At 45.2% G+C, this 10408-nt stretch overlaps 1 protein-coding gene across 11 annotated transcripts in view; it reads right to left on the bottom strand.

Annotated features, from left to right (window-relative positions):
• The window catches only part of PLD1 (phospholipase D1), a 75706-nt gene that overhangs the window by 29766 nt on the left and 35532 nt on the right, over positions 1-10408 (bottom strand). For all 11 annotated transcript variants that reach the window (XM_082054979.1, XM_082054980.1, XM_082054989.1 and 8 more), the window contains 6 exons: positions 7670-7728; positions 7048-7140; positions 5203-5355; positions 4204-4353; positions 2825-2908; positions 1024-1105 (listed from right to left, as the gene is read on the bottom strand). In XM_082054979.1, the coding sequence (XP_081911105.1) occupies positions 1024-1105; positions 2825-2908; positions 4204-4353; positions 5203-5355; positions 7048-7140; positions 7670-7728 (621 nt within the window). The remainder of the gene's footprint in view (positions 1-1023; positions 1106-2824; positions 2909-4203; positions 4354-5202; positions 5356-7047; positions 7141-7669; positions 7729-10408) is intronic.

The raw sequence follows: 10408 nt of genomic DNA, 5'->3' as shown, positions 1-10408 counted from the left end.
ACACCTGATCCTCCTCCTCTTAGGGGCCACAAGAGCCAGAGGAATATATATAGAAAGGGGTGGGTAGGAACAAAGGAAACCAGGAGACATACACGCAATAAGAGGCAGCTACCAAAAGATTTAAATATTTTCTAATCATACAAGTTATCCTTGGAAATAAAAATAATAATAATAAAAACAAAAAAGCCTTTCAGGCTTTGGCTTTTCTTACCACTAAAATTCATTGTTACCAATGTTAGCAGCTGTGAAAGGACAAGAAGAGATTTGGGCAGCCTGGGCCAGGCAGGATCAGAGCAAGGGAGGCTCCACCAGGGATAACAGGGCTGGGGAACACCAGGACAATGTTTAATGTCAACAGGCACTTCTTCACTATAGCAAAGAATGATGGGTGAACAGCAAGAACACCAGTTCTTTAGTGTTTAGTTGTAGCAAGGACCTATAGAATGTATGAAGCATGGAAAACAAAAGCAAATGAGAAGGCTGTCGTGAGATAGCATGAACCTCTGGATGAGACCAAGTGACTTTTTGCTAATGACATCCTTATTTTCTTGCCAGACTGACTGGGCCTTTCACAGCTTCAGCTTGGAAAGCCGCAGCACAGAGACACAGCACGTGGTAATGACAGCCGGGACCTGCACAACAGTCACCTACAAACCATCTACTAAGAGGCACCAAAGGTGCTGAGTCTTTCCCATACCTCTGAATTACATGCGCCACAAGGAGAGCACCTGACAGCAACAGATCTTTGACCCCACCAGGAGCTGGGTAGTTGTAATGCAAGGTTTAAGTGACCCAAACCTTGAAGGGTCAATGAGAGGGTCTAACCTTCTGCCTCTGAGCTCTTCCAAACACAAATGGAGAGAAAAATCAAAACGAGTTGTTTTCTGAGGCCACCTGAAATGAGGCTTGGCCAGCTCTAACTCTCGTTGCTACCAAACCAATGGGTGCAAATGTTCCAGTCCCAGTATGACCCTGTAACTGGATGGGCACACAGGGCGAAGGTTGCACTTGGAGCTCACTTACTGCTTTCCGCTTGAGGATGCAGTCCAGCCGCCAGCGGTTTCCTTCCACAACAGGTCGTTTCATGAAGATTTCTGGGCTCAGCCTAAGAAAATAGAGGGGGTGGAAAAAACACAGCATATGTAGTCTGCAAACAAAGTGTTGGCCTAAATAATCAACTTGGGAAGCAAAGAAATCAAAGTTTATATAAAGCGGATGTGAAGGCTCATGTCCCAAAGTGATGCGTTCTCCAATGTCATGTGCTTTGTTTTTTAATAACAGAGAATTATAGAGGGCAGGAGATGTGTCCAGCATATTCATCTTAGTATTCAACAACCCATGAGACCAAATTTAACAGTGATGTATAAATGGAGAAACTTGGACTCTATCTATGGAAGAAAGATGCAATGAAAGAAAGTCCCAAGGCAGATTGGAAAGAAATGTGTAGATGTAAAAAAATAAATAGAAGTGGGATTTCAGTTCTCCTGGTACTTAGGCTGAGCAGAATAGATTTGTGCTCCATTTTCCTTCCTGCCTAAAGACAAAGCAATATGATCTCTCAACAGGACATTTTATTGATTCATAGCTTTAATGATTACAAGGAATAATTAAGCAATCTCCTCTAACTCCTGCACAGGAAGGTGACAATTTCATTCCTTTACTTTCGTACTGAGCATGGGAACTTGTGCTTGATTAAAGCATATTGTTACATCCTAAACACATGCTTAGAAAACGGCATTTATATCTGAAAGTTGGAGTTTAAGATAAGTTTTGCAATTCCAAAATACATTAACAATTGTCTGAATAAAATGTTACGAGGCAACGAGTCTGAAATGCAATTTTTGCATTAATACCTGATGGTACCACATGGGGATCCAGAAACACTGGGTTTATCTGTGGTCGCATTAGGAAACAGGTTTGCCCCAGTAAAAGTTAGAGTGTTTAGTTTTCTCATAATTTCTACCTAAGAATTAATCCTCCCAGTTCCTATGTGCAGTAGATTAGTAGCAAGATGTTTATTTTACAGATGGAGAAAGAGGAGCACATAAATGTGCCCAAGGTTAAAAAGGACATAGCTTGGGAGCCTGCCCATCCCATCCCCAAAGTCCAGCCTGGCTCAGACAGATCAACCTCCACAAAAGCAAAACATAGGCAGCTGCAACCGGTGTCCAGCCAAGAAACTCTGCCCCGAGCCTGTGAGAACACCCTTTTCCTGCCTAAAACAGGAAACAGAGCACTGCACAAACATATTGAATTACTAGTTAAGAAGGATGCAGAGCCAGGTCTGTCAGCAGCCACATAGCTCAGGGAAGGGATGACAAAACTCCCCCCTCCATTGTCTGGCAGGTCAAAATCACACCCCCCAAGATGCTCTCATCACTGGCACTAGACTTCCCAGAACACTGAGGAGGAGCTGAAAGGACGGTCCCAGCCAAAATCACATGGGAAGAGCACTGTCGGAGGTGTTTGAGTGTCCACGTTCCCTTATATACCAAAAAACATTCTTATCTCTTGGATTTGCAGTGATTTACACTCCTGACTTGCACCACAAGCCATAACATTTTTAATTCAGGTGGTGCCTTTGTGCCATTTCAGGCCTTTCCATGGAAGGAGACAACTAAGCTGTTGATTTCAAGCACGCGCTTTTGCTGCCAACCCTCCTGAAAAGGCCTTTGAATACAACACAAGGAGATGTTTGGGTGTGCTGCCAAACCATCTGGCCACACGGCTCACTGCCATGCCGTAGGGCCTCCCAACAGTGTTGCATTGTCGGGAACGTCCTGAGAGAGATGCCTGGTCAACATCCAAATATCTAAGTACGCACCACCAATCTGTGATGAAAATTTCCTCCTTCGCAGCTTCCATGGCATTTGCGACGTCTTCAAAGTACCACTTAGCATTGACATACCTGTAAAAGCAAACACAGCGCAAAGATTTAGGTTTCCTCCTCCTTCATTAAATAAAGCCTGTAGCTGAAGACCAACGAGGTTCTGTGTTAAATGACATTTACATCATCTTCTCAAACGCAAACCTAATTTTGAGAATTAGGGAGAATTTCATGCTGCTATGAGTAGCTTAATGAAATAGCACAATAAGAGATTATTAAGTGCCACTTTGTACTTCTGCCAACCACACGCAATGTTCTCGGGTTTTGCTTGGTGTGCAAGCTAGGTTTGACTCTCAGGAAAGGATGGCAGAGTGGTGTTTGCCTTGATTTATGGCAATTATTTGGGCAGAGATTGCTGCAGGGCAGAAGCTGCAGTGAGAGCAATATGAGGGTTTGGTTCCAGCTAAAATCAATTTTTTTGAGGCGCTTCTGGGAATGCCTTAGTGCAATTAGGTTACGCAACAGACAAGAGGATTTGTTGGAGGATTTCTCATGGGAATGCTGTGTGTATAAAGACCAGTCACTCTCAGACTATACCCAAATTTGCATTTGCTGATTCTCTTTCATTGCAAAGCCGATCTGCAAGGCCTGGATCTGATGCTGCTCCTCAATCAGATGAGTGACATTTCCATCTGAACACATCCGTGCTGCCTGGAAGGGCAATACTTCACTACAGGTTGAGAATTAGCCTTGCAAATGCTGTGAGCAGGACATACCTTGCATTTCAGAGCATGAAGGACATGACCAGACCATCAGCTGCAGAGGAGCACAGGCAGGACAGGCTGCAGCACAGCTGCTCCAGGAGGGAGCAATAGACAAGGGAGTAGCCAAACAGGCAAAAGTTTTCAATAGCATCTGCCTTCACATGGCCTTAAAACCCAGAGCCCAAAGACCTAAACCCTTCAGAAACAGTGTTTCCAGAATCAGAAACTGGGGTAAAATTGAAGCCAGGAATGTCTTTGTGAAAGAGTATTTCTGTTTTTAATTCATAAGCATCCTGTCAATTAAATGTGCATCAAAACATAATTTTTATCTTTACAATAATAAATACCAAACATGCTCAAATTCTAATGAAACCTGATGTTTCAAAATGCTATTAGCTGTGATGCAAAGGATCAAAGCACTCCTGTCACCAGTACTGCTATTCTGTTCTTAGTGAAGAAAGTCTCATTTTTTGCAACTTGTCTAATTATCACCAATCTTTACAGCTACCAAACGCAACCAGCTCTGTCCATCAGACCCGGGCTAATGCGGGCAGGCGTGTGCTATCACCGCAGCAGGTGACAGCACCCAGAACACTGTGACATGGTCCTCACCACTTGGCCAGCGTGTTCTCCTGCACAGCTGCGTAGGAGCCAAAGCGATGCTCCTTGAGGAAGGCCTTGCCGTGCTTCTGAACAAACTCATCGATGCCCTGTCTCCACCACTGGGCATGTCTGTAGCTGTTACACTTCAAAATCAGTGACCTGTAAAACAGAAGGTGTGTGAGGCAGGATGCTGAAGCTATGCGCATTTAATTGGGCTGCTCCTCGCTGTCTACTCACGTTCATGAATACACCTCTATCAGTCATGTTTTATTTAAGCAAGAAGTAAGGAATAGCAAAGGTCTTTGCTGTTTTGTCTGCAGAAGAATAAATCAGCACTGAACTGATCCAAGTGACTACCACAGTGTTGCTCTGCTGAGTATAAAAAAAAAAATCCACCAATCCACCAGATTTAAATTAAGAGCATCAGCTTAACTTGGAGAAGAGTTGGACCTAGTTTATGATATATTTTTCAAAAGATGAATTTATACTGTATGCTACCATAAAAATATTAAGTACTTCTTTATCCCAACTAGTGTATCTTTTGGGTAACAGGGGGGTTGGACTAGATGACCTTTGAAAGTCCCTTCCAACCCAAACTATTCTATGATTCTATTCTAACACTCCAATTGGGATGCAGAGGAATGTGTCCCTGCTTGCAGCACAGAGGAACAGAGTGCCTAGAAAATTACTGTGAGCAACCACTGCAAAAACAGACCATGCAATGCAACATTCACTGTACCCCCAGGCCTGAGCAAGAACCGCAGGGATGGACAAACAGCAGCTGAGGCTCCAAATGCCTCATTAAGACATCGGAAACAATTAGCATTACGGGCCAAATCCCCAGCAGGTATAAACACACCAGCAGCTGCTCCACGGCAGCTCCCACACCTTGTTAACCCCTCCCAGAGCAAAGCATCAATTCTTCCTTAAAAAAGCAAAAGCAAAGGCGGGGGGGGGGGGGCGGGGGGCGGGCAAAGAAAAGGTCAAAATAAAGACTCTATTTCTTACCTAGAGAGATTGTCAATCTGCAACCCGTATTTAGTTTCTGTTTCTTTCTGGCCTATTTTAATGTTGAATTCCTTATCTACCAGCAGGACAAAGGCGATGGCCCCCGAGTCTGGTTTCATGTAGAGCAGGAAAGAGTCCTTCACCACCAGCCACCTGTAGGGGCACAGCAACCAGGTCACCTGTGGTTCCCCCATGCTGCTCTTCAACACATGAGCTATGAAAAACTAATGAAGTGTAAAGGTGTTTCCTTCAAAACAAGTGCAAATCATTCATCAGGGAAAGGAAAGAATTCAACTAAGTTAAAATTTCTTTTCAGGTGCTAGTCTAGTGTATGGTTTTCTTGAGCAAAAGTGTGCCTGTTTTATGAACCTGGGTAATGAGGTTGGATTCAATATAAAACTTTCAGAGTTATTCGCATGACTCCTTTGTACAGAAGTCTTTGAAAATATGTGGTTTTGTGTCTAACAAAATCAGTGAGACCCTCCCTGCTCACAAACCTCCCAGCCAGGTGCTCCAGCACTGGGCAAGGTGCAACAAAGATTCTTATTTTTAATTCAGCTTGTATGCTATGCAGAGAGGCAATAAGAGAATTACTTGACATTTGTAACGTTATTTATGATGCTAGGACCACTTTAACTCCTATCAAAATATATAAATGAGAAAGCTTTTATTGCCAAGCAACAGGCACCCTGTTAGAAACACATGATGAGAGATGACCAGCAGGTTTTACTTAAATACCGTAGCCTGAAAGCAACTCTGGGAAAAAAAAGAAAAAACAAACAACACATTTTTTACTGTGAATGGCATTTCTAATTTTTTTCTCCCCCTGCGGCGTAGCTGGGGTAACCAGCCCCCTCTGTCCCACACAGGTCTCCACCACCAGACCTTCGCCTCATTCTTCTGCACACTCAGAAACACACAAAGCAACAGAAAATACCACAAAAATCTGTTCTTCCTTGTATCTTTAGTAACAGCCTCAGCTCCTCATCTACTTCCAGATCCCATATTTTTTCCTCTGCTTTCAGGGCCCTAAAAAAGTTATCCCAGCATCACCTCTCATTTGGTGCTAAAATAACTCCCCCCTCTGCATTTGGCCCATGATTTCACTCCAAACATCCCCACAAAGTACATTTCCAAGCATTTGCCTTTCCAGTTTTCCCAGGTAGCTCTCCATGCCCTAAAATCCCTCACTTAAATAACCCTCGTTGTGAAATATTTCATTATTTGTGTATTTATTGATGCACAGGCTGTCAGTCCCGGCAGACCATGGCAGGGATTCAGTGCCCTCTTGTGTCACTCTGCACACAATCCCACTCAAACACTTCCATCCCCTTTTCAGGCTCTAAGGGAAAATCTGCTTCTTTTTGTAAATTGAAGAAAGGAAGCTCAGAAAATGCAGCTAAAGCCTGGCCTGGGCAGTGTCACCAGCTGTGTCCCCTCCCAAAAGTCACGAAGCTCCCCGGGCGCTCCTGCAGCAGGGAAAGCTGGGCGCAGACCAGGGCATTAATGCCATTTCTGCCAGCTCAGTGCTGTAGGAAATCCCAGTTTTCCTCTGGAGCAACACATCCCTTCTATGAACTCCAAAGCAGGAGAAAAAAAAACAAAACAAACACACACCATCCTCCACAGAAAAGGATCAGGGGAGAATAGCCTCCAGATCCTTTTGATTTGAAAATCCATGGCTTTTGTAAAAACAAAACAAAACAAAACAAAAACAAAAACAAACAAACAACACACACAAGAATGTCTCTTGCAGACTTTTGGGGAGAAAAAGACAAATGAGGATTTTTGTATATGTGACCGAGGAGCACAAAGCATCGCCACCTTTCCCCATCCCAGCAGTACCTCTTGGACCATCGGTAGCACATCCTTCCTTGGCCGCAGCAGTTCAGGCCAGGGATGCGGTGGCCCCCGGAGCGCTTCATGATCAACCCTTCTCTGCAACGACAGAAACATGGTCAGGAGGGGCAGCACGGCTCTCCTGGAGCCGTAGGACAGCTCTCAGGTGGAGGGTCCCTGCTGAACCCTCAGCCCCTGGTCCCAGGGATGGCTTCTCCTGCCTCCATGTGTGCCTGAGCAGGCTCTGTACCACTGCCCTGAAAGCTGGAAACAGGGCAAAAATAACACTACAAAAGGATATCATGCAGATTTAAGGAGTGCAGGGCCCTGTTTTATAGCACAAGCATGAGAACAAGCAGGTCAAGACATTTCAGGGACAGAAGTGGAGAAACCCCATGAGCCAGTCCATGAGCTGCAGCCCATGTCTCGCACAGCAGCCCCCTCAAAACTGTTTCCCAAAGCTGTAGCATTTCTGTCTCAACATTAATAATATTTCCTATCCGGATGGCAAAATATTCCCGCAGTCAGTTATTTGCAAGAAAGGAAAACTATCAATTTGAACAATATTTATTTAAAAGGCCCTGCTCTTTGTGAACTATAACTGACAAAGACACAGCTCACGACTCACATGCCCTTTGGTCCCAGGTCATGGATGAATGACAGCTGGCTTACTCCAATGAACTCCATCTGGGGAAAGAGAAAAAAATTCCCCCATCTTTCATACTTTGAAATCCACAAAAGATTTTGCTTCATCAAAATAATGTCATAAAGATAGAACCTATAAAAGATCCTAAGCAGAAGCTACCCACCATCACTTAAACATCATCAAGACAACTAAAAAAAAGTAGTTTGGTTGTTTGGTTTTTTTTTACTTCTTTGTTTATTTTAAATGTACTCTGGAAAACACATTTCAGGCAGCCAGGACAATCAAGATCAAATGTATCATAGGGACCCACTTGTGTCCTCCCTCCTGGATCACTGGCTGAAACAAGGACTCAAGTTTGATGCTGTTTGGGGGTCTGAGTGAACCTGGCTGGTTGCCTGAATCCTCTCGTTCCTCCAGTGACCCCCATAGAGCACACACATGCAGGGCTGAGAGAACCCCATTCCCTTTGAGTCCTCTACCCCATGGCCACACACCACATGGGGGTTCAGCCACTCACAACCCACATGCGTCCTCCAAGATCACCATGGCAGGTCACCCCTGCTCAGTGCTGTACACACACCATGGCCCCATCTAGCCCCAGGAGCCAAAAAGTCACAGCGGGGGCAGGAGAAGGAAAGTTCAAACACATTCCCCATGACTTCTGCTGGTCTTCACAGCAGGCACAGCCTGGGGCACCCACATGCGGTACTACCAGGTTTACCAGCAAATCTGAAATTGAAGCAACCTGCCTCACTGCGGCGACTCCTGCTTCAGCGGAGATTGCAGAGGAACATACCAACAAGCACAGGCTGTCAGTCCCGGCAGACCATGGCAAAACCAGTGAGAAAGCACAGCACAATTACATTAACCTCTAAAAATAGGACACCAGGCGATTTCAACCGAGCAAGCTTTTCTTGGCACAGCAGGACATTCCTGACAGTCTGGTGGTTATTAGCCCTGGGCCCCATTAGGAAGCAGAAACTCCTGCCCTGGGCATCCCGTGGAGGACAGGTCTGGGGCAGCAGCAGCTCTGAGAAGGAACTGCCTTGCATGGTGGAGGCTTGTCTGCACCCAGGCACTTTTAAATCAATTCTCGCATAAAATTGTGCAAGTTCAGAAAGGCGCTCAGGACAGGAGCTGCTTGTCCCTTCGGTCAGGCTGCAAGCCAGAAGCAACCCTCTCACCACACATTTTGGCAATGAGGCCGGCTGGGACCGAAGCCCAGGACTCAACCCACATTCCTGACCACAGCTGGGACATGGGACAACCTCAGGGCCGGCTTCAGGCCATGCCCAGCCATGCCTCACAGCAGCCGAGGTGCAAGCGCCCAAGGAAGGGCTCTCCTCCAAGGTGGCCAATGTCACCTGCTCTTTGGCAAACCAACCTCAGGGTTCTCATGGGTAAAATCCGATTTTGCACAGGCATTACATGGGTGGACCCATAAGTCCCAGAGATATTCTCAAATATTAAATCACAGAATGTCCTGAGTTGGAAGGGACCCACAGGGATCATTGAATCCAGCTCCTGTCCCTGCACATGGCAACTCCACAGTTCACACCATGTGTCTGAGGGTGTTGTCCAGTATCTTGAACACTCCCAGGCTGTGACTAACTCCCTGAGCCTGTTCCTGTGCTCCACCACCCTAATGTAACATAAAAGAATACCAGTAAATTTGGACCAAAAGTCTGTCTTGAAGTTATGATGAGTCCAGCTCAGGCTCCCTTCCCAACACCACCAATTTTGCCCCACAGAAGAAGCAGTAGGAAAGAAGATCCTTCCTCATCCTCCTCACACTCTGCTCCTCCTTCCCAAACTTCTCACACCAATAAGGCCACAGAGAAGAACAAAGAATCTGTTGTTCTCCCCCAAGTAACTCAAGGACATAACATAACCTCTATTCAGTAGACACAAACGGAATGCCCCCATTTCTGGGTGATTTCAGCCGGTTTTCAGAAAGTGGCTAGGACAAGTTCTTCCATGCTGTTACTAACAATCTCACTATCACTGCATGTTCTGGAAAAGCACCAGCCATGACCTACGAATGTTTCAGCTGTTTCTGCGGTGACACTCAGAGCATCTGAAAACCCAGAGTATCTCACAAGCTCTTCTCAGAGGTCTCAGTGAAGTCTCAGGCCATTTCTTTGCCCTGGATCCCATTTCTTCAGAAAACAGCTGGCATACCCCACCAGACAAACCAGAAACCCAGACATCTCTCTCACAGTGGGCACACAAAAAAACCCACATACAATGTCAAAACCCTTTGAAAATGTTGCCTGCAACCAGAAAGCTGGCAGCAATTTGAGGAGCACTGTATGCAGAGAAATAACTGTCCTCAAAGAAGCAAAAAGAAAAAAAAAAAAAGGAGGAAAAAATTACTTGCAAAAATAGAACTACTACTCCATAAAAATTAAAGAAAGCTTGTCTGGCAGAACAGTAACCTGCTCTTCAGCCAAGGAGTCCTTGAAATGGCAATGACAGTGACAGGAGCCCATCCAACATGTTGATCAAACAGCTCCAATTAGGAGCTTTGTTTTGTAACCAAAAAAAAAAAAAAAAAAATCCACCAGTTACAAGGGAAATTCCTCAGTGCAATGGAAAATATCTGATTGAATGATTTATTATGACGATTATTGCTGCATTAGCTATTTTTACTGTTACAGTGCCTTTCACCCGAGGTGCTCGTCATTCACAGAAGCAGCGAGAGGGGAAGGCAGAGCAGCG

Source organism: Streptopelia decaocto (genome assembly GCF_964273445.1).
Source record: "Streptopelia decaocto genome assembly, chromosome: 6".
Classification (NCBI taxonomy): domain Eukaryota; kingdom Metazoa; phylum Chordata; class Aves; order Columbiformes; family Columbidae; genus Streptopelia; species Streptopelia decaocto.
Note: the sequence above shows the minus strand (reverse complement) of the source record. Positions and strands in the feature narration are given on the sequence as shown.